We start from the raw sequence: 26,083 nt of genomic DNA, 5'->3' as shown, positions 1-26,083 counted from the left end.
ATCTGATCCTGCGTCGTCGATCCAAGATCCAAGACCAAGTGAAATCTGAAGTGGTCCACGATCCTGGATCGAGTGACAGGCCACAGGTCCTAGCCCAACATAGGCACATCAGGCTGCTCGACTTGTCTAGCCTGCCTGAAGGCGTCGAATTCACGGCTCCTATGAGAGCGGGAACCGGCGCACTTCCCGCCTTTCTCCAGCGGGAGTTTTGTTTGTCTCCCTCTCGCAGAGGGCTAGACTAGTAGGAAGCCAGGGATTATCATAGTAACTTGGAACCCGTGGCGGTATTCTTCTCGACCTACTAGAAAATGAGATGTCTGCGTGAACGTGTCCTTCCACTGCCGAGGCGTCTCGAAAGTGAGACAGTTATCGGGCTTCCAAATGACGAGTTCACTTTGCTGTAGCCTCTTGACTCGAGGCTGCGCGGCAATTACACAGCCCTTGGCTTCCAAGCCGCATGGCAATGTTCCGGAAAGCTGGGACCGGCCGTAAGTTCATGATGGAGAAATTGGAATGGCGCATGCTGATGGAATTTCCCGTTTCCATTCCACAGGGAAGGGATGACCCAGGAAGCCGGTAATCTGGGAACTAAAGGGGGGTGGGTGTGTGGAGAGAGAGGGCGTGTCGTATACTGGTTTTGCTTGCTTGCCCTGTCAGCAAGCCGAACGCCAAACCCGAAAATGAAATCGACACGGGGTGGTAGGTGTGATGTTTTCTAGAAAAGGCGCGAGCCACAGCGCTCTACATCAGTTGGGCCGGATGAGCTTGGTCAACCGCCAAGCCGTGTCTTGGATCTCGACCATGGCGCACGCCAAACAAGTGCGATCCTGTGGCGGGAATATTTGCACCGGCAATTCGGTTGGGGGAGGGTTTGCCATGGCATGCAACGAGGTCAGTTGAATGACAGGACGCTATGGCGTTGACGAGTTGGAGCCGGCTTGTTCGAAAGCGGACGATCCCTCTGGTTGCCCGCCCACTGTGCCGGCAAATTTCTGGTGATTTCAAGATGGCATTCCTCTGTAGATGGCCAGCTAGGTTGCCACCGGAAGGGGGGGGGGCAGTCAGGCTGCTGTCTGTGTATGGTTTGATATGCCGTCGACTGCCCCTTTTTCCACATCGAGCCATATCAGCCCCGTGGTGTAAGACAATAGGTATACAGCGCACCAGCAGCGACGTGTGCGGGCACGGTGCATCTTTCCACAGCACTGCGTCAAGAAGCTGAAGATAACCTAGGGGGGCTTCGGGCATTCTCATCAAATTAGGGCCAAGCCGCGACCTGTCACTTGGATCCTTTGAGGAGAGGTTGTGTGCAACTGTGCATCTCAGCTTGGCGGTTTGACCTCTGCCGAGTGATGTGGCAGGACTAGCGGACGGCATCGTCTGGGTTTAGGACCGAAGATCGAGGCCAGCACCACAGATAATCTGGAAGGATTCCACTGCTGTCCTCGATCCCTTGCTGCATTGAAGAGTCTCTGAGCGAATGAGACGCAGGCTGAACGGTCATGCATGGAAGTTCAGTCCAGAACTTGAGAACCGAAGTATGGCTCATTTCCTTACGTTCCTACACCGATAGCGTTGCCGCCACAGCATTTGATGAGGTAGGGAGAGCACGCAGCGCTTTCACGACAGCCTTGCTTTCGGTATAGCCATGTCGCTGCGTTCAGAAAGGCCACCACTCTGACATGTCGCGTGGGAGTCGTGTGGGCAGGCTGAAGCGGCCTGGAGGTGTGATCCGCAAGCGGACTTGATCGACGCGAGGCGCCATGGTTCGATTGCTGGGCCATCATGACGTAGAAGGCTGGGCTGGACGTGCGATGCGAAATCTTTACAGACCACGCTATTGATGAGGCAGGAGCTAGTTTCCCGCGCACGGGATTGTGAGCAATTTGGGACTGGTTCAGCAACGCGAGGCGGTGCTGCGACCACTAGCTGACTTGGAATATTCGTATTGGCTGTTGGATCGCCATGTGTTGTGGATGTTTGGCAGCAACAGCGGACAGGCATGGCGAACGGCCGTAGGAACGGTATTGTGGACTTTGTGACGGGTCACCAAAGGTCGGCTGCGATGATGCCCACCAAGACCATTGGCGCACGGTACGAGGTCGATACGCACACAGGCCGTCAGATGTGACAAGTTGTTGCTTGGAGATTGGCGAGCCGGTTGGGCGGTAGCGCGGCCAGAGACGGATGGAAACGCACCCTTGCGCAGACACACGGGTGTCAGATCGTTTGATGAGATCCAACCAGATCTGGACCCGGTGACCATGCGGGATGGAGCGTGGGAAGCCGGAGCAAATCGGTGGACTAGGTAAGGGATCTAGGCCAGAAAGCATGGCGAAGCGAAGGGAAAAGGCTCAAAGCCGTATAGAATCGTACGATGTCGTCCATGGAGAAGCGCGAAGGTTTGAACGCCAAGTCGAATATGGACAATGGAGGTGCCGTTTAGACAAGCCAGGCAAGGTCTAGAGGCTAGGAGAGCAGGTGGCGGCCAGGGACCTGGGCTGTACCATGGCATTCTCTCTGTTCCCGTACGGACCCATGTGGCCCGAGTCGGCGTGTTTGAAGGGGGAGGGGAACGCTGTCCTTCTACACACACTATTGTCTGCCCGTTGTCGTCGTTGTGTCCCTGCTTTACGCCCAACAGAGAGGAACGCCATCCGCGGCTAGAAGCAAGGAATCCGTGGACAGCTGGGGTCTGGCAGCTGGAAACGATAGGGGAGCGAAGTCCTCACGACTCATACTGTGTACATTGTGCCACTCAGCATCACCGCAGGGCGACGAAGTACTGCGGCTAGGTGTCGGTATGGATCAGGGAGAGAAATGGGCCGGGCCCAGATCCAAAGATCTCAGTAGCATAGCTTATCTGCGTTCAGGGCTTGGGGAAACCCACGTGGCGGGGAAAAGGCACGGAGCTTTGCGCCATTGCAGAGATCAACGGGCAACGGACGTTGTCTTGGTGTATGGCTTGGGCTAGACCAGGCCGGGCGACGAAGTGATTTCCCAAAATGCTTTGGTGTCAGATGGGAAAGTGAAGTGTGTAAATTAGGCGTAGATATTGCTCTGGTCGTTGGCGTCCATTCTGCTCTGCAGCAACTGCCGTCATTGAGATCGGCCTCATGAACTCGTCCGAGCATTTCTAAATGTCTTTGTGTGCCCCAAACAAGACTCCCGAGGGGTAAACTCCATGGAAAGTACGCTCTGACGTGTTCGAAGTTCCTCGGGCGGACGTAATAAGCGGAGTGTTCCTATGGGGTCGACACGAGAGGCTAGAGAGATTGGATAATGACCCTAGTATGTATGTATGTTGGATGGATTGTAACTTGTCGTTGGAAGGGGGTGCAGGGGAGCTGGAGACGACGTTGGACACGAGAGCGAGTGAGGATGAAGCGATGGCAATGATCCTGGAATCCTAAACAGTCCGTCAGATGGTTGACAGGCAATATGCACGATACGAACCCAAAGATCGGGTCGCGCTCGCTTTGGAGAGCTCCACTGTCACCGCAGGTGAGGGGCCGATCTTGCAGTCGTGGTCGGCAAAGAAAGAAAAAGAGGGACTTGAAATTCCAGGAAGGTTGTCATTTGTTGCTGGTCGTTGGTCACCAGGCGGGAGGAGGGTTGGCCCGGTTGAGTTTGTAAGTGGAGACAGTGACGGGGGGGGGAACAGGAACAACAAGAGATTGTTACTTGATCAGGTACGGGCAATGTACCTTAACCTCTACCTCGGGCCCGGAGTGGAGCTCTAGTGTCTCCTTCCTCGTGTTCATCGGCAGGGAAAGGGCCGCGTTATGGGATGTTATTGGGTTGGGGAAGCTCTGACCGAGGTGGAGCATAGTGCCTGATCTCGCATGGTATGGAGACTTAGTCGACAGGTACATTGTAGATACAAGCTTGGGTAGGTAGTCTGTAGGTTTTACCCATTCTCCATCAAGTGCCCGAGTGAGGAGGATGGGAGTGGGAGTGGGCAGCAACAACGTTCGATCATTCAATAGCTCACTAGTTCCTACAGGTTGGCTGGAGACCAGAGGATCATGACGGGGCCGGCCAATCCGCAATGGGCAGATTACTCGTGAAGACTTGGTTCCAGAACGACCAGAGTTTCAAACCCTGTAATAGAGCAGGCAACATTGGTGAAGTATGACCCTTCAAACTGTGAGAGAAAGTTCGTAATGTGCGTAGTATCTAGGTTGCTCAGAAATGGTGCGACTTGAGGATCTGAGTCGACAAAGCTTACCCCACGATCCAGCAAGCACGGGATGCCCGAGCACGATTTTACTAGGTACGATGGGCCAAGCTGCCTTACCATGGTTTGAGCAAGCGGCAGAAAGGCAGATGATAAATAAGGTGGGTGGATTTGCAACATGCCTTCCTGTGAATACCATACTACGTGACGGGCAAGGTAGGCCCTTTGAGTGAAGAGCGATGCATGGCTTGGAACCTGGAAGCCACGGATTGCTTTGTAGAAAGAAGCCTGGGCTCCTGCTAAAGCATGGAAGAGATGAAGCCCGCTAAGACGTTGACGATGACGGGAGTTGGAAAAATCACGCCACAAACGAGTCGTGAGAGGTGAGAATGGGACGAACATTTCGCGGACGTAGCTTAGTCTGGCAGCTGGAGAGACAGCCAGGGCTGTTGTTGAAGGATGAGGTGACATCCCAACCTTGAACCTTGAGGAATTTGGAACGAAGTATCCATTCGGGAGTGCGTCTTCGTTAGGTAGACAGAATTAAGGTACGAGGTGAGCCCGGTAAGTTAAGGGAAGAAAGGTACGTTGTGAGGCATTTTACAGCATGGTCCTTCCTTCGCTCCGTCATGTCGTGTTTCTCTCTTACCGGGTAGGCACTTGCCTTACCTTAAGGTACCTTAAGGTATGGTGTTGACTTCCAGTGTGGTGTGCGGCGTGCCCTGTGGAAGGTGCGTAGCAGGTAGGTGCGTACTCCGGACAGAAAACAACGGGCTGTGAGTGGAGGAGTGCCTTCCATGAGAGGATCCACCCCCGTTTTTCCCGCCCAAAGTGAATCGCAATCAAATCGACGCAAATCTGCGATCGCATCCGGGGAGCCGCCGGGGTCCGATGTGGGCCGCCTAGGTATCGCCCACTTAGGTAATCTCCTGGAGGGAAGCCCCAGCCCGACCTTCTTTCCACCTTTTCCACCATCATCTCACTGTGAGAAATGGCAGCAAGTACCCTCACGTACCGCTCCTCCTGTGTCTCCCAGAAACTTCCATTCCCACACCCCCCCGTCCGAGGTCTCATCAATCCAATCAACTAGTCCACCCAAAATAGCGCCGGGAATTTTCCAAGAGCTTCCGCGATCGAGCTGCTAACCCTGTTGATCTGATTTTGGGTTCCATGTTCCTCAATGTCCCTCAAGTTCCTCACACCACACAACACACACACCACACACCACTCCTCACACCACTCCTCACACCACTCCTCACACCTCAGTCCCGCTGTCGCTGTCCCTCATACACTATTCGTACAGACCACATCAGACTTTCACTTTGGCACTCGGCATCATCAGCCACCAATCTATCCGTCTTGACTGCCTCAGCTTCTGATTGCACTCCCCCATCAGCAGAGTTCAATGGGCTTTCGGTAGAACCTCCAAGAACAGCGCACTTCAAATCCACACAGCAATTTTGCAATTCCCTCCACCCCAGACCTATCATGGCACATGGTAATTGGTACGGATACCTGTTGTCGGGGCTGCTGTCCACTTCTTCCCACTGACGCGCTCCTTAACAGGGACAACCGTGGTTTCGGGTCGGCGCCGGCGCTATACCACAGTACGACAGGGACGCTGCTTCCAGGGATGCTACCCTGATTCTCACCAGACGTTCCGTACGGAGCATCATCCACCCTCGGCTGGCGCGCATGGTTATACAACGGCGCCCTCCTCTATTATTGTGCGGTTCCTCATTATTGTGCAGGGAAGTACGACGTATTCATCTAGCCATCTCAGATCAACTCCAGATGACGGATAACAGTCTGTTCGCCGGCTTGGGTGGGATGGAAATAGCCCAGTTTGGTCGCAAGCTAATGAAGCAACCCGAACTGAGCCAAGCAACGATAGCAATAGCGAAATGCGAGCGGGAGTTCTTCTGCCTACCGCTCCGCGATCTACACCTGATCGTCACTGACAAGATCTCATATGCATTGGAGGTCTCTGATCATTCAAAGAGCGACCATTGCGGCTACGGAAACCAAAGTAAAAGCAACGTAAAGTATACCGCAACATGACTAGGTGCAAACTCAAGTCAGCTTGTTCCAGGGCAGAAGTGGGATGCCCAAGCTGCCATCACTCAATCAGGTCAAGTTTCTATTCCTCTTCTTTGGACGGAACTTTGGTCTAAATGTCGGCCAGCATCTGAGTACAACCCAACCCGGCAGATGGACTCAGATCCAGCCCAAACACCACAAGTCCACATCGACATACCCGGATGCGCTATATCCAAGGGCCGTCATCTTGTGAGATATTGTGCCCAGGAGGAATGGCATATGGGCTTCCATCAAGCAGCGCCTCTTGTTTCTTGACTCCGTCATGGCCATTGTTCCACGGAAAGCCCACCCGAGCTACGAGCTACCTACTGAGGCACGTTCGGGCTTCACCAAGACGAGACATGACGGTCTGGTCTTGTCTCATCTCGCTGCTACGCCCAATGTGTTCTGCTCCTCTTGAACTCTACCAGCCACGCCACGCGGGACCATTCAGAATGAAACCACAAGTTGTGTACAGACACCACGCCGACTGCAGATTGACACCAGCACTGGCCAGGTTGACGGCCTGGTTTCTCCACGACCGGAAACGCTGCGTTTCCTCGTCAGCCGCCTAGTGGCCTGTCACATCCACTTTCTATGCAAGATGGCAAGATATTCTGCCCGTCCTCAACTTCGCCCTGGGCCCTGGCCACCAAACTCAAAATGTGCGATTATTGTTCCTCTAGAGATCGGCCGAGATGAGGAGGAGCACGTCCGCCACCACGTTAGCGACACAGAAAACCTGATGCAACGCGGCCCTATTACACACTGGAATGACTCGGACGCCCGTTCGACGGCGCCGAATAGTCTCTCCGCGGCTATCAGACTTGATCTCCCGCCTACAGACTTTTGACCAATATCACTTTGATCGTCTTAGCCCTTCGGCATCTATATCTGGGATCGGTCATATTTCTTTCCCGAGTTAACGCCACCTTGCTCAAGCGAGATTTACTCATGTCCAGCCTTCAAGCCACCGAGTCTGAAACCTTCAGCGTGGTCTCCGCGTTGTCCAAGCCAAGCCCAGTGAACAAGATATGGAAGGTGGAAGTCGGGCGCTAACCGTCAAAACCGCACAGCTTGCTTAAACGGGCCGTCTCACTCTTGGAATGCTGCAAAGGAGAGCATGTTCAATCTGCTCCCGTGACACTGACTTCCAGGCCTGCCACGAGGTCTCTCACGGTGAGCTGGACCCTTGTCGAAGCCCACTTGGACCCATCCCGATCCTCACGAACCTGCGCCGTCCTCAACATCATCATCACCTATACGGAGGATTGCCTGGACATCCTCGCAGCTCACGAACCCCGTCATCAAACCTGTCCACCAGCCCCTCATCGGTCAATACTGCAAGTCTCTCAGATCAGCACTCCTCATGCCCAGCTGGCGGCGTTGGCCTGGCCTGGACTCTACACGAAGCCACGCAACACGATGCCATCCTCTGTCCCCCCTCATTATGCTCCCGCGAAGCTCGCATAGCGCGAAACAGAGATCTCGAATAGATGCAGATGCGCCTGCTTGCAGCTTTTGATTCTGATGCCGTTGTACAGCCCTACACTCTGTCAAACAATGCACAGTGACAACAGCCATGCGCGGTTGGTAGCACCATGGCCGACCTTTTGCCATGTTTCGCCCCTCTTCATCTTGGAGAAGGATCAGCCGGTCCAGCCAAAGTGGCCTAGGGACGGATAACCACTGGTCTGCCCACATGGATGAGCGCTTGGATTGGGCCGAAAGACTATTGAAAGGGCGACGAGAAAACTCATGTTCTTGCACCGTACCCATGCGTCGCTCCATCGATGCATGTAGGGTGCCTGGAGACCTGCGGCGGAAGGGTTCGTCTGCACCGCGCGGGCACATGGACGAGACGCCGAGACGCGCCACCTTGGACCTTGGGCGCCGCCATTCCTCTTCCATGCCAGACCAGCCGGCCCGGAGCCGATGTCAGCCAACGTTGTGCATGCGGTGCACACCGAGTCTCCCGTATGCCATGCACGAGCCCACTTCACGCGGGCCTTTCGTTCTCGGAACGAGACACGTTACGATGCCGCAAGCAGAGGAGCATGCAACGTCCTGACGAACTTGTGCTGCGGAATCCAATGCAGCCTGCTACACCACCATACTCTTTTGTTCCGACCGTCTTCGAATCGACGAAATACTTGGTACGGATACGCTTCTCATGCTTTTTGGGTCTCGAAAGTTCACAACATCCACCAGAATACCACCAAGGCCTCCTTCAAATTTCCCAGCGTCCAGATACCGGCAAGCCCCAAACACATCTTTGCATCCCGTCAAAGTCAAAATCATTCCATCAAGACCAGGAATGTGACTCGTAACCTCGCCTCGAGAGAAATGCAACCAAAGTCCAAAACAGCCCTCGAGCCTCTCCATAAAAATCCCCTTTTTGTCGAAACAAGATCCATAAACTGATGGCAATCTATGATCTGTGGCATCGGCATCCACTACAAGACGGGGACCCAGATCAAGGCATGCAGCGAAGTATTCCCCGGGGCGGTGATGGAGGAAAAATGTGACGAGTTTTTGGGAACTCCATCTCCGTACCCCTTCGCGCTCAGCGCGCCTAGCCGCAAGTGGTGGTCAATGGCACGCACGTCACGCATAATCCTTCCAGATAGACTTTTTCTCGGTTCCCTCGAACGCCCCGTCGCGATGCCACATGGACCGCATCTCGAACCATGCTTATACTTTCCCCATCCTTTCACTGCCCTCTGGAATTTGGTACGGAAACCCAGAACTTGGCATCTGAGCACGGCTGCCAAGCCCGACACAAGGTCCCTTTTTCCAACCTTCCATTGTGGTTCCGCATGGACATTGGGAGAAGGGGGAAACGTTTACTTGACTAATGTGCGGGACGGAAGGTCCATGTCTCCCCGCTTGTCAGCCTTTTTTTTTTTGGTTGTCGAACCTCCCTCCGGCATGATCGTAGCTATCCCGCCAGCCAGGGAACCACGACAACGAGATCCTCCTCCTCGTCGTCGTCCCAAGGAAGCCGAACCCTCGTCTGTACAAGGCACGATGAGGGGGTTCATGGGTGGTAACCCGTCAAAATATCCAACGCCCGCCGTGCGGTTGGTTTAGAACAAGCCAAGCGACCCCCCGGTCGAACGTAGGGGACCTTTCCGGGGGCCAGCCACGCAGCATTTCCGATCGTCCTTGTTTTGGACAATTCCTCTACGGGCGGTAGATTCACTCAAATCAAGCCAAATAATACCTACACCACTCAACTGCGTACGGCAGGCGACCACAACAGGGAAACCGTGGTCAGTCAGGTTCCTTTTCCTGCAGAGCCCCAGGACAGAGGGGGGCGAGCCATGATCCATCGACCATTCCCGTGCGCTAGAAGCCATGGAAAGAAACGACACACCCTCCATCGACGGGAGAAGCACAAGAGAAAGAAAGAAGAGGGGACGGCGAACGGCGGCAACGGAAGACAGATTGAGGCAGGAAAGCAAATCGTAACGATTTACGGGAAGACACACAAAAGGGAGAGGGAATTAGGGGGGAAAACAAGAAGATGGGCGCAACGAACACATCACCAGTTGCGACAGCTCACATGCCACAAGGTCAAGCAGCGGCGCGCATCGCGAATTGAACAAGCCACAGCCGCCCGCACGCCTTCCCCCCCCCCCCCAAAGGGGAAAAAACTACCAAGGAGAGAAAAAGGAAAAACAGACTTCTCCGTCGCCGCAGAGAGGCAGAGAAGGCGTACGTACGGTGTACCTCACCAAGGGTTGGAGGTCAAGAAATACGACCAATCCTTCAAAGTCGAATGGGTGGTTTACGGGGGGCGCTTGTCTGTCAGTTTGTTGCTGCCACACCCCCTCTTATCCATGCTTCACCTTACGGCGATGTCGGTAAGATGCACACCTCCTCCACCCCTCCAACCCCAACCAGCAATTGCATTGGCATCGCTCGCATTACTCGCACTCATGTCCTGGGCATCAAAATGTCGTCGGTAATGCTAGTTTGTACAATGACACACGGCGGCACGTACAGCACCGACAATACAGGCCCAGTGCCAGGTCAAGCTCGCTCTGGAAAGGCTAGCTACGGCCGATGCATTGTAAACTGCCTAAATTACAGCAGCCTGACCCTTCTGACTCTTCTCTGCCTGGTGGTGGTGGTGGTGAGTTCTTGTTTCTTGTGTAATGCTGAAGTCGCGACTTTTAGTGACATCCACACGCACACCCCAGACTTTTTTGTGTACCCTTCTTTTTCCTCCCGTCGAATCGGCAAGGGGAAGGAAACGGCGCGGGAAAAACAACGAAATCTGATACTTGTACGGGACTGGGTGAGAGGGGAGAAGGGGATCTGACATGACACAAGAGGAAGGCTGTTGCACAGAGAACAAGCAGCAAGGCAAGTTTACCCTTCCTTTAGTCACCATCCGCGTACGACGTCTCACGAACACCGATATGAACAAGCAGACTACCCGTCTCTGCGATCTAGGGCCCCCTCCTCTTTCACGCTACCCAAGTACAAGCCACGCGTTGCTCTTCCCTCTCCATCTATCGTATTTCCATATGTACCTCTCTTCTTGTCAACCCCATAAATACGAGTATATCGTACCCTGCCAGCCTACCTAACCTTGCCCACGTTGCACGCGGCGGAATCGGCGGACGGCGCGACTGCACGGTATATGTGCCATCCATATAGATAGATACCACGTCGTTATACGTTATACATCGCGATAGTGCATGTACGGATAGATGGGCACGCCCTGCTTGCCTCCATCAGCCCCCCTCTCCCCCAATTTCCTTTTGTGTCACCAAAGAAATTTTGAGATGCGTTGGCTTGTATTTTCCTGCCTTTCTCTTCCGAAAGGAAAATCAGATATGCGGTCGCCTTGCTAGGTGCCTCGCCGGCCTTGCCCTTTCCGCCTTACAAATCCATCCAATCAGAAGTCTGTTGATACACACCTCAGAATGGAAATCTACATGATATGATTCTCGACCAAGCTCCCTCCCTACATTGTATTTGTACCTGCCCAGCGCTTACACAGTACAGCCTGAGTGACCCGTTCCCCCGATGAGGAGGGGCGTGTATGTCTCGAAGTTGGTTCTTCTCTCAGACGGAACTGCTGACAACTAGAGGAGCCAGGTGAGCAGGTACCTGCTCACTTTCTTACCGATACGTTTCTATACAAGTGTATCTGCGTATCTCGTGCAACATCGGGGGAGGACCCCCCCCCCAAGGCATATTGCTGATGAATGGATGAGGGGCAGATCTGAAATCTTTTGAAGAGGGCAAAAGGACATCACATCATGTCAAATCCAACTCTGATGCGCCGTGGGTTTTGCCAAGCACCCAAGTCTTCCTTGGGTCGTACATACATCAGATCAGATCAGAAACTATGACAAGCGACACTTTTTTTTTTCTTTCCATCCATTTTACCCTGTTGAGATTCAGATCCGTTGCGCCCTCCCCCCCCCCCCCCAAATTCTGCCCCCTTCTGGCGCACGTTTGCGAGATTACCCTGGACCTTGACCTCTTTTAATCCTTTTCGTCTCGTGCGTCATCATGTTTTAAGAAGATGATTCAAGAGCTTTGAATAAATATTGTCTGTAAAACATGAAGCACGAAATCTGGAATCTCATCGGCTCCCGAGAACCGCGCGGCAACGACCCATTACCAAATACACACACACACACCCAATTCATTTACTTACTCACACACCCCGTTCCTTGGGGAAAGGCTCACGTAAACAGGGAGGGGCCTTGTAATTCCGCTTCTCTATCGATCGACTTTCTCTTGTGATCTCACACCATAATACACATAATGTGTGCAGAGTACGTACATGGTATCCGTACCCTCTACCACGGCACTCGAATCTCTGGGCCTTTCCGGGCGAATTCTGAACTCTCAAGTCTCAAGGTCCATCCCTCTTTCCCGCTGCGAACAGCAATAGGCGCATTTCTAAATCTGCATACACGCAACCCCACATCGTATTTACAGGGACATTCCTTACATCTTACGGGAACATGGCGGTACCTATGTCAATAAAGAATGCCAAGTTTGCGAGACAAGAAAAAGAGTTAATCGATCTGTGTCCCGGTTGAGCCGGCCATCTTACATCCCATCTCATCCCGACTTCTTTCTTGTTGTTCCACATGACATCCCCGTGACTGAATGTGTATCGGGAAACCCACCTCGTACTTTTTTTACGATCTGATGCTTCCTCATCTGAGGCCACCCAGACGGCGGTGGATAGCGAAAGGGTTCCCCCTGTTCACGCCTTAAGGAATTCGAGCCTCTCTCGGCAGTCGATGTCAGAGGAGAAAGCGGTCTGGGGATCAACAAAGGGGCAGATCAAGTACCGAAGAATGGTCAATACAAAAGATCCCAGCTTTTCATGGAGAATAATCCATCCCCCTTAGCCAGCTAGCCAGCCAGCCACCGCCCTTTCTGACTACCGCCAGGACCGAAAACGACGTCTGATTGTGGCGTTGTTCTGGGGTCGGGTCAGAGGTAAGTGACCGTAGGAAGGTAAGTAGTGGTAAAGGTACTCGGCGGCCACATAAACACACACACACACACCACGTGGGACGGACGAGAAGACAGAACCCTGACGTTGACTGTTCTGGTCACTTCTCACATCAAACATTTCCCGCCCAAAAAAAGATTAAACACTTTTTGTATTTTTTCTCCCCGAGATTCCCGCTCCCGCTTATCACGCTTCCGAGATCGAGAAAAAGGGTGAAAGAAGCAAACTTGCATCCACTAACACCCACCCCTTCCCCCCTTCCCCCCGGCCTAGGTAGGACCCCTTCCACTCCATCTGTTCACCGAGTTCCTCATGGCTTTGCATGTCATTCAGTCGGTACTTTTCCTCTCAGTGGCCAGGGGGCATTTGTCAACAGTGAAGCAGTATTACTATACCTCTTAACACCCTGAGATACGGAATGCGATGATGAATGATTCAGATCTCCCTCCACTTCAGTTCTAGGCGTCTCCTGGCACATATCATATCATTCATGGTATAGGCTAAAAGTTGTGAGCGGAAATGTGGCTACCAAATGGTTTTTGAAACTTCAAGTCTCGGTTATTCATCAGATTTCTTGAATCCTGCTTTGAAAGGGTAGGGTAGGTACAACTGAGCCGCCCTCCTAGCCTCCTTTTCCGCCACTCCTAGCCGCCGCCGCCGCCTCCCGTGGTATTTCGCCTTGTATGGCTACTCGTACAATTAAAAGTCAGCTAAAACTGTATTGGTGTTGTGTGCCCTCGCTTGGTCCGTGGCATCAAAGGGGGATCCAATCCCCCCATCCCGATTTCCCTGGAACATGTGTAATAACAGTGGTAAGAAATGCCAAGTTTGCACAACCTTGCGCCCGAGTTGAAGTAGAGTAAAAGAAAATTTTGCCCGTTTTTGTTTCTCGCGAGAAACACGACTCCGACATCCGCCGTCTACTTCTCTTTCCCCCAAGAGGACTGATCGAAACGCTTCACGCCTTCCCGACGTGTGCTTCTTTTGCTTGTTCCTCGCCGGGAAACACCATCTCTTCTGGCAGTCGCAGATAAGGAAAAAATGTTGAAGGAAAAGATGATAAGACGTTGTTTACTTTGGTAACGATCGACTGTTGGTCTGCGGTTGTTCGCTCCAAAGGCGTGTCTTGTGGCGTCCTAATTTGTGTGACGCCCCATTTTGTCTAAAAAGCCGATGTTCCGCTTCCCCTTTACAGGATGTGAACAAAACAAGATAAGGAAAGTGTCGAGATGAAATGTAGTAAACGCCGCCGGATGAATGCCTAGTCCCTTGGTGCCCGTCCGATGAATATGTTGAAGAGCAGGATATATACAATCAAGATGAAGTCGATGCCGGGTATTGAAAAAGAAAAGTTGAGGTAAAGTAGGTGTAGCCAGTTTGTTGCTAGTGAATGAAGATAACGCAGTGCAGGCGCTGCTGGATGGATAATAAGCCGTTAGGCAGTAAAGGGGTATCTGTTATGTGTGTATAGCTGTGTGTGGTTGTGTAATGGCGCGGACCAGGCCGAACGTCTTGTCAAACTGGTTGTGACCGGCCGATGAAGATAGAACTCGTCCGTATATGTACTGTGTGTATGTATCCCTGGTTTTTCTTGATGGACCGAGGCGGTTTTAACTCCTCTCATCAGAGGGCTTAGGTCGGATTTGTCGAGCCTCGAGTTGGCGCTTTCGCTCCAATTTGGCGTAATGCAGTCCACATGCGTTGCAAAGTGTTCGGGCACCATCAGGGCCTCGGCGCCATTCCGGGGTATCGATTCGGTTGCAGCTATGGCATCTTCCAGGAGGTGCAGCTCTCTGTTCCACCAGATTAGCACTCTGATTCTCCGACAGATCAATCGCGTGATTGACAAAACTTACCCCTCTGCGCTTCTTGACTTCGGTGATGCCATAGGCCTTGTTCATGCCGTCGTACATGGGTGTGTCTTCGTCATCGTAGCCCTTCTGTTTTCCGGCCGCCCGTACACGTTCGTTGCTTTCCTTAACAACTTGTCGCACCGAGTCCAGTGAGTTTCGAATGTACTCCACATTGTCAATCATTTCATTCAATTCCTGCTCGGTTGGAAGTCGGTCGTGCAGTGGATGATGAGCGCCCTGTTGTTCCGCAGCAATCTTGCCGTAGGCCTCGGCGAAGTTATAGATCGTTCTTGTTGCTGAACCAATCTGAGTGAACTTATTGGTAAGCTTGACGGACAAAAGTTTCTAGCGGGGCCACTCACTCTAGAAAAGCAATCCTGATAACCCCAGGCGTCGAGGTGTGTCCTGACCCGCGCAGGACCATACTCGGGGTCCTCCCTGTGAGCTGTCGGACGCTGGGCCTCGTAGGGAAAAGGGGGAGGTGGACCGGCGTGACGCGGAGAGACAGGATACGCAGGCAACGGGACTTGTCCTGGCGGAAGCTGGCCCGGGTGCTGGGGATGCGGATATATCGTCGGCGGAGGCGGGATGGAATGTTGAGCGTATGGGCCAGTGTTCTCGGCGGCGCGCGCATCGCTCTCGCGCATATCCCGCATATGCTCATGTTTGAGAGGAGGGCTGGGCTGGGGTCCAGAGAACCCGCCCAATGGTGCAGGCGGTCGACCCGCGAATGGAGGAGGTCTCGGGGGATCTGAGATAGCCGGGAGAGCATCTTGCCTCGGCGGGAACGTCGAAGCAGGAACAGGGGGTCGAGGCGAGTTCTTGTCCGTCGACTCGGCGTAGGACCTTGGAGGTCCAGGAGCAAAAGGCGAGGGAAAGCTTTGAGAGCCTGACATGCTGGAACCCTGAGAAGGGGGGTAAGGACTGGGCTTCGCGCCAGAGATGACCTCTGAGAGCGAAGGGAGCGACTGTCGGTGAGGAGTCTCCGACTCGTCTGATGGTCGTCGAGGTTCAATCGGCGAAATCATGCCTGCGATGCTTGGTCCTGGAGCTGGGTGGTGTTGATAGCCGGAAGAGAAGGACGAGGGATGACCGTAGTGGGAGCTCGGGCTAATAAGGGCTGCGGTCGCCATGGCGGGGCCGTCGCGGTAGTGTCTATTATCGAGAGGCTCTCTGGGTGGGAGATGACGAGGTTCAAAGCGATCAAGGTTGCTGGCAGAAGGTGGACGGCTGTTTAAAAGGTCTGATTAATACTTGGGTCTAGGGGCAGGACGTGGGAAACATATCAAGGCCCAAGGGGGGGTGGGCGTCGAGGGGAATCGAACCTACCTTTGCCTAGTACCAGATCCGCCCGCTTCCATAGCGGGTTTGCCGGGAGAACAGATGAATGGTGATTAAAACCCCAGATCCGAATGTAGGTCTCTGTGCATCTGACTCGACCAAAGCGTGAGGGGACGAGAGCAAGCCTTAGTCCGTGAGGTCGGTGTCAAGACGGGAGTCCGGTGAAGTTTGGTGTAGATGGGTGGAGATGATAGGAGAGACTGTCCAAGGTGGGAGGCTCAGAGTCATGTAAGAATAAAAACCGGGCAGGGAAGAAGGGTTACAGAGACGAGTGAGAGAGTGCAAGAGTGAAAGATGGGCGAGCGAAACCAAACCAACCAAAGACAGAGTATATGGTGGTAAGGTGTGGTGTGGTGTGGCTTGGCCTGGGACGAAGTTAGGTTAGGTTACCTAGTCGAACACCTCTCTCCAGCTGGGTACCCGGTAGGCAAGATCTGATCAAGCTATCGGGCGCGTGTGGTGTGCGTGGTGGCGGGACGGGAAGGTCACCACATGTATCTTTCTCCTGGGCTTCGGGTTGGGGGGGGGGTGTGATGAGAAAGGGGTGGGAAAGGAGGGGGGCAATAGATCGGGGGTGATGCTGGCTCCAGTTGGGTGTGTCGAAAGATCCGGAGCTGAGAAAGAAAAGCCGCCTAGCGTTGGTCAAGTTACCACGCTGCTCTTTGTGGCGGCTTTTTGGATATTTCTTCCAAGACACACTGTTAGAATCCCTCGTCGAGACTAGTCCGAGTGGGCTAATTTCAACTGGGTCTGGGAGTGAGACTCGAGGAGGGGCGTGGGCTCGCGAAGATACCGTGAACCTGGACCGGTGGGAAGTTCTGAATTTCTTTTCGATGCCGATGCTTTGTGGTGCTGGTCTAGTGCCTGGTGAAGCGGGCGCCCTTCAACAAAGTGCTGAAGAGACACAGAATGTGTGTTCGTACGTCGACTAGCAGCCGTGGTTCATATGGCGGCGCTTGTGCCTCTATCGTCGTCCGGCAAGTTGAACTAGATGAGTCGGCGGATAAAAATGTGATGAGAGATCGCCTGTCTAAGCGCGGGAGGGTCTATGGCCGGCTGGTGTCTGCCGATTTGTGCCTCGAGAGTTTGGCACAAAAAATGTGGATTGGGGTGTTTAGAGTCGATGCGATGAAGCGAGTTCGAGTCTTTTGACGTGTCGAGGTGAAGGGGATTTTGATGGATGTGTGAGAGGAAGAGGAGCAGGAAGAAAAGGGAAGAAGGGAGAGAGGAGAAACGCGGTTGTGCGAATTATGGGAGGAAATGACAGAGGTATTATGAGACCAGCGACGGACTGGCACCCAGGGCTGGGTATGATTTCTGAGTGGACGTATATTTCGCATACATTTATGATAAAGTACAGAGGTACCTGCGCGGCAACAGGGGGGGATCATCACAGGAGGCTTTCGGTACAGTGCTTCAACGGCGGAACGTCCATGTTCCCTTTGCTCCTGATGGACCAGATCCCTTCCCTACGCAGTAAGCGTTCTTGGGGTTGTGGGGGGGGGGGGGCATGGAATCGATGCCCGGGGACCAGATGTGCGGTGTGTTGGACTGAACCGCCTGGGGCCAGAGGGAGATGCGTGTGCATGTACCGGTCAGAGCAGACAGGGGGCCCGGGGGAGTCAGGTAACGCATCGTATTGTCAAGGTATCCATCCAGTCGACGGGCCGGGGTGAGAGGAAGGGGGGAAGTTTTAGCATCCAGATTGGCGGCGACTGAAGTTCGATTGATTGACTGATGTGCAGATGGCCTGCATTCGGAGATTCACCTCTTGGGATTTGTTCCGTTCCGTGCGGTCTCAGTAAGTCTAGGCGACTCGAGCCACTATCCTGAGGCTTCCTTGCCGAGGGACAGGACAACGTGGTACGAGGCGAGAGTTTCTAGGTATATATGTAAGCCGCGAGCTGGTGCTCTGAGTTGGTTGCGACAGATGCAGACTGGCTGGACATCAAACGTTGAAGACAATACTCCGAGAGGCGTCAGTAAGTCCTCATAGCGCCGTGCGTCGAGCACAAAGATCGGCCAAGGGCTCGCCAGGCAGTCGCGCCTGGACTCAGCTTCAGCCTATTCAGAGTTTAGGACGCACAGTCGGCCAACTCCTCATTGGGAACACTGAAGTTCTGAAGAGTTCCGAGTTCCAGGCTTTCAGCACCCACCCATAGTCTCGACTGCGAACAAGTGCCCTTCCAGTCGAGTACGGACATGCCAATATCTGATGACGAAGAGAAAATGGTACGACTTTTCGCAGCGCAGGGGAGGCGCCCCACGATAATTGGCCTGCTATCACGGCTGGATCGCAGATTGGCTGTTGAGGGGGTCCTGCGGCTGGGCAGGGGGGGCTTGCTGGGATCATGATCGGTGATGACTGGGGAGACTGCAGCGGAACACTTCTGGTCACTACGGAGTAGTAACGATAGCGTCGGCATCAGCGTAAAGTTTGCCAGTCGTTCTTGGAACTGCGCTGAGTTGCGGCAAAGCTGGCAGTGTTGGCCCGATGAAGTGGTAGCAGCGATGAGAGCTGAAGGATGATATCAGCGGTTTGAGATGTGCTTCGATCAATGGCCTGTTGATAGTGTCCCGTACCATCTTGGTAAGAGAGCGATTGCACCAGGCTGCTGTGTCAGTTTGCGTGAAGACTGGCAACGAAGGGATTGAGGGCGCAAGATTGACCGAGAATCAGAAACGTCGATATGGCCAAGCCATTACTGCGACGTCGTCGATGAAGAACGTGACAGAAGCAACGTCTCGATTGCCGGGTGGCCCGTGGATGCCAGGCAATGGCGTGAGATGGAAACTGTGCTTTGTCTCTTGGTGCCTTCATTTCTTTCCACCCATGCTTGATCCATCTTCCTCTTAGCGATGTCACGAAGCTGGCGGTGACTCTTGTACACAATCCCTGGACGACCCTCGACGACAGAGACTCTGCTCACTGCGACGACCCCAAGATATGGAGGCATCCCGTAGAGCAGGTCAAGGGTTTATTCATGAGGAAGCCGACGAACAGTGAGTGGGGAAAGACTGGAAGAGGGGGAGACAATGCTGGGAAGCGTCAAGGATTCGGCGCCGGAAGCTCGAGCACAAGGTAGCCCGTGTGATCCCTCAGAGCACCCTGTCCTTGTGAGTTTGGCAGCGGCACGAGCTTGATGGATGGGCGAGGTATCCGTACCAGGGCGGCACATTTTGAATGTCAGATGTCCGTGACCAGGGGATGTCGTTGGGTGATTCGCAAGGATGGTGGCAGGTATACGTCTCCGTATGGATCTCTTGTCACTTTCCAAGGTATCCGGTGCCGCCCTTTTTTCCAAATGAGATTCGAAGAGGGGATCAATCAGTGAGATGGCCAAAGCTTCGAAGCTGCTCGCGGCTGCTCAGAGCTTCTTGGAGCTCTCTGGAGCTGTCGCTTGTGCTTGGTACGTTACAGCACGCTGATATTCCAAATGGTCGCCATGGGCATGTGTACAGATACAGGACCTGCTGCTGGCTGAGCTGAATGTTAACAGCTGATGATGGACGCTTCTCTGCCAAGCCATGAAACAAAAGGTAATGGACTGGCAAGCGAATCGCATGCAATGGGGAAGTGTATTGATGGGATAGAGGGCCCGGACCTAGGTCCGAACCCGACTGGACTGACGTCGGGATAGGTTTTTTTTTTCTCGGCTTCACATATTCCCAGCCTCTCAGGCACCCAGGCTAAGCAGCTAAGGCTTTCAGGCTCCAAGGCTCCAACCTGTCATCTCTCGGCCCAATTATGGACCGCGCCGATGCGTCGCCGTCCCCAACTTTCATTCAGAGGAAAGTAAAGATTGTATAGGGACCTACAGAGAGGGAAGGAATGCGCTCTGATCATGTCGTAAGGAAGGAACGTTTCCTCCTACCTGCTCGTAATGGCCACAGACGGAAAGAGGGAGCATGAAAGAGCGCCCGAAACAGTTGGAAGGAGGAAGGGGAGAATTGTGATGGAGTGCAAGTCGGAACGAGGGAAGTATCCGTACGCGGTACCTAGATGCCAGGTCCGTAACGTACTGGGTGTAGACAGCGCTGGAGTTCCCTCCAGTGGCCACGTGCTGTAGCCCACCTGTCTGAAGCCTTGTGAGGTCGAGTATCCTCCCAGAGATCCCGAGGTGGAAACCTTGGAACCTTGAACTTTGAAGTCCCAAACACAGCTTGACTTGGGGAAATTGCCATGTACCTTATTACTTCGGAGTACTTTACGTAGTAGTCCAGGCTCGCTGATAAAAATCCGAGAGCGATACTCCGTAAGGTATGCTGATGAGCAATCCAGCACTGATTTACTGAGGTCACCTGATGGACTCCACTCACAACGACCCAGTTCGCTCACATTGAGAGATCTGAATGAGAGAGCGCCCAGTGCCCGAAACTGGAAATGAAGGGGGGAGGTGACCATCGAATCGACGGGAGGAAGCCGCCCGCCTGTCCATCGAACCCACGCCCTTCCCTGTTGCCTTGTGGCCTTGGGCGGGAATTTCACAAAGTTCCAATGGAAAGATCCATTGGAAATCGGATAAGATGGGGCCCCCTCTCTTAGGTAATCCAGATCCATCCGAGCTTTTCCCAGATACGCACCCATCAAAGTGACCAAACGTCGTGCAGTCACGCAGGGCAGTGTGCACTTCCGTCGTGGGAGCTTCCTCTCCACTTTGCAGAGTATCCACTTTCCTTGCTTTTTTCTCTCTTTTCGTTTTTTCCCACCTCATCTTTCTCTCTCTCTGTGGTGTGTGTGTGTCTCTCTCTCTTCTCGCCTGGTGCGGCATGCCCCTGGCCAACCACCGGTACCTAAGTATTCAATCCTTCAACTCTCTTTCGTCATCCCTTTTGGCTGACACCCGTTTAGCAGCAGCTTCTCCAACTTCCTCCAACAGCTGTCCCTGTCCATCGACCGTCATGGCTCGCTCTGTTGCACGCCCGTCACATCAATTACCTTTTTCGTTTTCGTCGCTCTTGGTTCCTGTCCTTGTCAGGGTTCCGGAGGAACTGGGCAGAAAATCCATCCGACCGAACCCTTGACAACAAATTGCACCGCTGTCCGAGTAGCCGCCAACCCATGTTGGTCACCAATGTTGGTATCGAGTCCCAGGCACACCGTCCTCATGGTCCTCTGCAATACCGGTACGGAGTACGGATACCTACCCTTCAGGCCATCCATCCATCGGCCATCCACCAAGACACCATCGACAGCTCATGTCCACCACTACCTACCCCCCCCCCCCCGTACGTCATATCATGCCCATGTCTCTGCGGCAATGCCTCCTCCCACCCAAGCTTGGATGACTGACTGCTCACTGGCGGTCGTTGACCGAGTGTCTTTTTTGGACTTTGTACAGATACTCCCTCCTGCAATACCCCCGGCCCACCCCATCATCTCGCGCAGTCCAACTTGGCCTGTCAGTTTTTCACTCCGAAAATCTGGTTGAAAGAATTCGCCTTGTGATAGTTCACATTGACCACCAGCATGTCCCTTTACAATTGGTCGCACTACACATTTCTATTGCTGACTTGCTGCATTCACTATGCAACCCTTTTCATCCTGGTCTCCATCTCGCGTAACCGCTTGACTTCTTGCAGATGTCAGAGCAATCCCAGGCTTTGCCACTCCTGTCGCCCATCTTCCCGAGTGGCCAGAGGTCTGGAGGCTACGGATACCCGAACGCTTGCAAGGCAAGCCCCTTGCTCTTCTCCACGATACATTGACAGAGAACAGAAAAAGATCAGAATTGTACATGCCAATGACACACCCTACCACAATAGCGCCGATCATCCAGATCGTCCCCAGCGAAATGAGCTTTCTCGAACCTGGGCAAGAGACTCGACTGGCGTTTTGAGTATCCGTACATCGTCTCGAGATGTGGCTACGAACTGCGTTGGGCTCTTCATCGGCCACACTTTGCTACCATTCACCTAGCATCAAGCCGAGCTCTTCGGTCAACTGCATCTCCCTCCGGACCAGACTGGTCCGCGACTGTCATACCCCGAATTGCGTCGTCGCTAAGGATAAGCAGCCGTCGGTTATTCCTACCTCGCGGAACACTGTCAAAAGCTCAACGCGGCTCGCCAGCATGCGGCCAATATGTCGGCCTGCTTGAATCTTTCCGGTCCGACCAGATCGACTCGCATTGCAAGCCAATGAAGGCCCACCACCACCTCGTCGCGTTCAGTTACCTCGCTGCATCTTCACGTCTCGTATTCAACTTGAAAGGCGGCGACCTAGTGCCCAAATTGACCATCTACCGCTATCCGTACCTCCCTCTTGTTCAACGATTGTGCGGGTATTCATGCACGATACACTCCGTACCGATACTCATCGTCGGCTAGATTTTCGCCAAGTACCCACCCACTTCGTCAACTTTGCTGGGCCTTTGGGACCAACGTTGTCTATAGAAATCAGGGGTCCTTCCTGAACGGCTCTTAGCGCATCTCCTGGCCCCGTCTCGGTACATCCGCGACGAACGGGGATACTAAAATCATTCACTTCGGCCAGTCAACCACAAAATCGTCTCTCCACCTACGGCCCCTCCTTCCAGTCGATTGGGATGCTGAATCGTATCATGTCTTCCCCATCCAATGGTGACGAGCGCTCTTCGAGCATGGAGTATACAGCCCTGCCGTCCTGCCACCCAAGTTTGCATACACCCCGGCAACTGCCCAGTTGTACCCGTATCTCACGAGCATTTATTCGTTGTTGCTCTAAAGAATAGCCGACTGCTGCGATGACGGATCAAAGGTTGGGCCCGCTAGGCTTCGAACAGAGCTCGCACCGGTTTGCTTATATTAATCGCATCTGACAACCAATATGCCACAAATTTAGCTCACTTGATACGTGCGGCTCAAAAGTCAGTGCTTCGTCTGGGTACTAGCCGGCACATCGTTAGCACCTGGCACCCCGGAGGCCTTGCAGTCTATGGATATTCCGACCTCGTGCGAATAGATAGCAAGAGTGCTGCTCTACTTTTGTCCACCTCACCTGCGACGTCGACCTTACACTTGACGGTCGGTTATCGCTCAGCCTCTCTGAACTGACGACTATGTACTCCGACCCCTACCATTTTCGATCCCCGGGGACCTAATTTGCATGCACAGTTTTCGGACAACATGCCTGCAAGCCAGTCGCGTATTGGCGTCGATCATTGCCATTCTGAATCCAGCTTTCTGATGTTTCGGCTCCACAAACTCAAATGCACCCACGAAAGAGTTGCAGGATCTACAGGTCTCATCTCAAGCCTCTCAAGCCTCTCAAGCCTCTTTTGATTAAGAGCTGTCTAAGTGGCCGCATCTGCGGCGTTCCTTGGGGGCCAGGTTGGCGTTCGGCAATTACTCACCAAAGGTGCCAATTCTTGCACTTGAGCACTGATGCCCAACGGAATACAAGCGTCGCAACCTGAAAGACGAAGGGTCGCAGGATTCTTGTCATTTCCAGTTCATCAGATCTGCAACCGCCAGAGATCTACGTCTCAGCCAGACTCTTAGCATCCGCACCGCGTCTTAAGTGGCAACCTGTATTGCTCGACCATCCTCAAGTCTCAACGGAGGGGAACAAGAATGACTGGCGTGATACACAACGCTCAACGCCTTACCCTCCGTTTTTGGGACTCGGCTGCCCTTTCAAAGGTTAGCAACGATCACAAGAAGGTGATTTATCACCAACAGCGTCACAGAGGGCCAATCGAAACGGCCAGTAGCGATCGACAACACTACACGGTGCTCAGGCAGGCAGATATTGACCCAAGTGGCGAATTTTGTTCTTTCTCCGCAAAACCCCGAGGCCCGTTTTTATTCCGTGAGCGAGCAACCGCTTTCGATTCAACCATCGTCATCTTGAGACCGACATGTTAAACAAACAAGTATCAAGCTGAAGAACAATCAGGGCCTGTCGACAGGATAATGCCAAACCTATTCGTACCTGGCATGACACCAGTTGAAGAGACCTTATTTTTGACGTGGAGTGTCAATGTCAGGTTTCACATACCCTGGCTGCACTGGGATATGGTCGTTACGTTGCTAGCACCATGTTCCTTTTACATGTTCCAGGCCCCCCATTATCGCGTCTGGAATAATCGCCTGTGCGCAGCGGAGTATTAGCCGCACCTGAGTATCTCCGTTAGAGGCTGTGAGAGGTATTCCAATGTGAACACTAAATACCATACGCACAGGTGATCATCCGTCTGTAATCCTCCTTGTGATACTCTCGGATGGATTTTTGCCTGCCTGGCGAACGATGCTTAGCTTACTCAGGGGTTGTTCTTCGTAGAAACAATAGAACAAAAGTGGCCATCGAGGCTACGTACCGTAGCAAGTCCGACAGCTTTGTGGATCGTTTTAATGCCGGGATACGCGAGGTGTCATTCCGAATAGTGGACGAGGTCAGATGCCCGGCCACGCGAGAAAAGACATGGATACTCCCCGGACTGCAGCTTTGGTCGAACCGGCAGAACCTGACGTCGAATACCTACTGTCTGTTTAACACGCAACTTGGTAAAGCCTACGAATAACATTCGTACGTCTCCAGCCATTGCTGATCAGTGCTGGGGACTGCATGTTCCTCCCCGACTCGAACGATAACGACGCCTTCGCACTGGAGTCTCAAGGGTGTTTGTGGCTGATTTAAGCCGGGACGATCGATTCCGACAGGGCACCTTCGGGTGATAACTGACACTAAGTGTAACGCAGCAGACGAAAGATGTCGAGACAACCCTAGACTATGCGATGAGCAGCCTCATATGATGGTCATGGACGCCCATCCACGGCTGACAACGTACCCTGTTCCGCGAGGCTTTGAGGTAGACTGCTACAAGCTATTGAAAAGGCGATTGCTGAACAAAACTAACTCATTGGCAAGGCTTCAGTTGATGCGGCCGGATATACGACCGAACGGCCCGTTGCCTTAACACTCGGCGTCATACTTGACCCCGCCAGAGATCACACAAACACATTCGATAATACTTGTGCAGAGGCACGTATAACGCTCCCTTACGTAGCCAAAGCCTGGCTGTTTGCCGCAAGAATGCTTCGCACAGCTTTCAATTCGCCTATGAATCCATAGTACGAAGAGAAAGTAAATCAACGGATCCCACTCCGGGAGGGGTTCTGCTGAAATCTCTATGATCCACCCTGGTCCCAGGTCCATGTACAGAGTTTTGGATGATGACCTCACATGTTTTCGCTGGAAGATCTCTGGCAACCTCGCCTACTCTTGGTTGCTTCAGAAATGAAGCTTTGGGGCCGCCAATCCCAGAAGATAAATCGGTGGCTCGTAATGCCTCACTGATCTTGTACGAAGTGGAAATAGCACAGAGCAGTCTTTAAAGTCACCCAAATACTACCTTATCGACAGCAGACGCGGCCTTTCACGATACGCCGGCCTCGAAGGCCTGCATCATGCCAGAAATCCAACGGCACCACTATATGCAGGTGATGCGATCATGGTTCAAACAAGAAGCTTGGGGGAAAAAATCAAGATAAGGCACGGAATGCTAACCTTTTCGTCAGCAGCCGCTCGTGGGATACCGGCTATGACTTCTCGCTCTTTGAGGATACCATGCACACAGTGACAACGATAGGATTGCTCCTTCAGGGAGGGCTTCTTTTATTGAATTTCAATGTGTCAGCGACACGGTGCGATGTCAGAAAGATCGTCGCTCCGTTGAGATTACCACAACCAGTCCAAGCATGGCGGGGCTATTGTCTCCGATGCGGGACCCGCGGTGCCAAAGCCAAATTTCATTCCCACTGGCGGCGATGGACCGATGGACCCGTGGTTTCACAGGTGCAGACTGCAGCTCGTCGAAGCAGGCAGGGTAGGGCTCCGAACTCATTCTTCTCTCCAGTCTCCAGGCCAGGCGTCTTTGGTCCACTCCAGAGACGGTTCAGGCTGCAGCGCAATGCATCTGCCCCCCATCGATGGGATCCCCCCAATCTAAGAAAGTTCATGATTTTGGACCCGCCACGGCCTCGGACAGCGTGTCCCGCGCTGTGCTAACCATTTCACCCTGTCCCTGAAGGTCGTTGTGCATGGGAGACAGGAAAGTACCTGTGCCGTACCCTCCGATTTCGTCGCCGTGCTATCATCTATGGAGTCGAACGGATATGCATCCACTGGAAAGATTTGAATTGCGGTCC

At 53.3% G+C, this 26,083-nt stretch overlaps 3 protein-coding genes across 3 annotated transcripts; 2 read left to right on the top strand and 1 right to left on the bottom strand.

Annotated features, from left to right (window-relative positions):
• The first annotated feature begins 8,431 nt into the window (after positions 1–8,431).
• Positions 8,432–9,469, top strand: BDZ83DRAFT_328374 (uncharacterized protein). The gene has a single exon (XM_060502402.1). The coding sequence runs from the start codon at positions 8,693–8,695 to the stop codon at positions 9,350–9,352; it is 660 nt and encodes a 219-aa protein (XP_060364689.1). The 5' UTR covers positions 8,432–8,692; the 3' UTR covers positions 9,353–9,469.
• Positions 9,470–10,292, top strand: BDZ83DRAFT_328375 (uncharacterized protein). Its single transcript, XM_060502403.1, has one exon. The coding sequence runs from the start codon at positions 9,586–9,588 to the stop codon at positions 10,231–10,233; it is 648 nt and encodes a 215-aa protein (XP_060364688.1). The 5' UTR covers positions 9,470–9,585; the 3' UTR covers positions 10,234–10,292.
• Positions 10,293–14,368: 4,076 nt separating this feature from the next.
• Positions 14,369–15,744, bottom strand: BDZ83DRAFT_578085 (uncharacterized protein; the record flags this gene model as incomplete). Its single annotated transcript, XM_060505085.1, has 3 exons — positions 14,369–14,551; positions 14,615–14,917; positions 14,974–15,744. 3 exons carry the CDS (start codon positions 15,742–15,744, stop codon positions 14,369–14,371), a joined length of 1,257 nt encoding a protein of 418 aa, XP_060364687.1.
• Between the last annotated feature and the right edge of the window lie 10,339 nt (positions 15,745–26,083).

Source organism: Colletotrichum acutatum (assembly GCF_030867785.1).
Source record: "Colletotrichum acutatum strain CBS 112980 chromosome Unknown BDZ83scaffold_49, whole genome shotgun sequence".
Lineage (NCBI taxonomy): Eukaryota > Fungi > Ascomycota > Sordariomycetes > Glomerellales > Glomerellaceae > Colletotrichum > Colletotrichum acutatum.
The sequence above is the reverse complement of the archived record's forward strand: the minus strand, read 5'-3'. Positions and strand labels throughout refer to the sequence as shown.

What these genes read in the sequence shown, in the direction of transcription:
- BDZ83DRAFT_328374 (XM_060502402.1), top strand. Translation starts at nt 8,693, where the DNA reads ATGATCTGTGGCATCGGCATCCACTACAAGACGGGGACCCAGATCAAG.
- BDZ83DRAFT_328375 (XM_060502403.1), top strand. Translation starts at nt 9,586, where the DNA reads ATGATCCATCGACCATTCCCGTGCGCTAGAAGCCATGGAAAGAAACGA.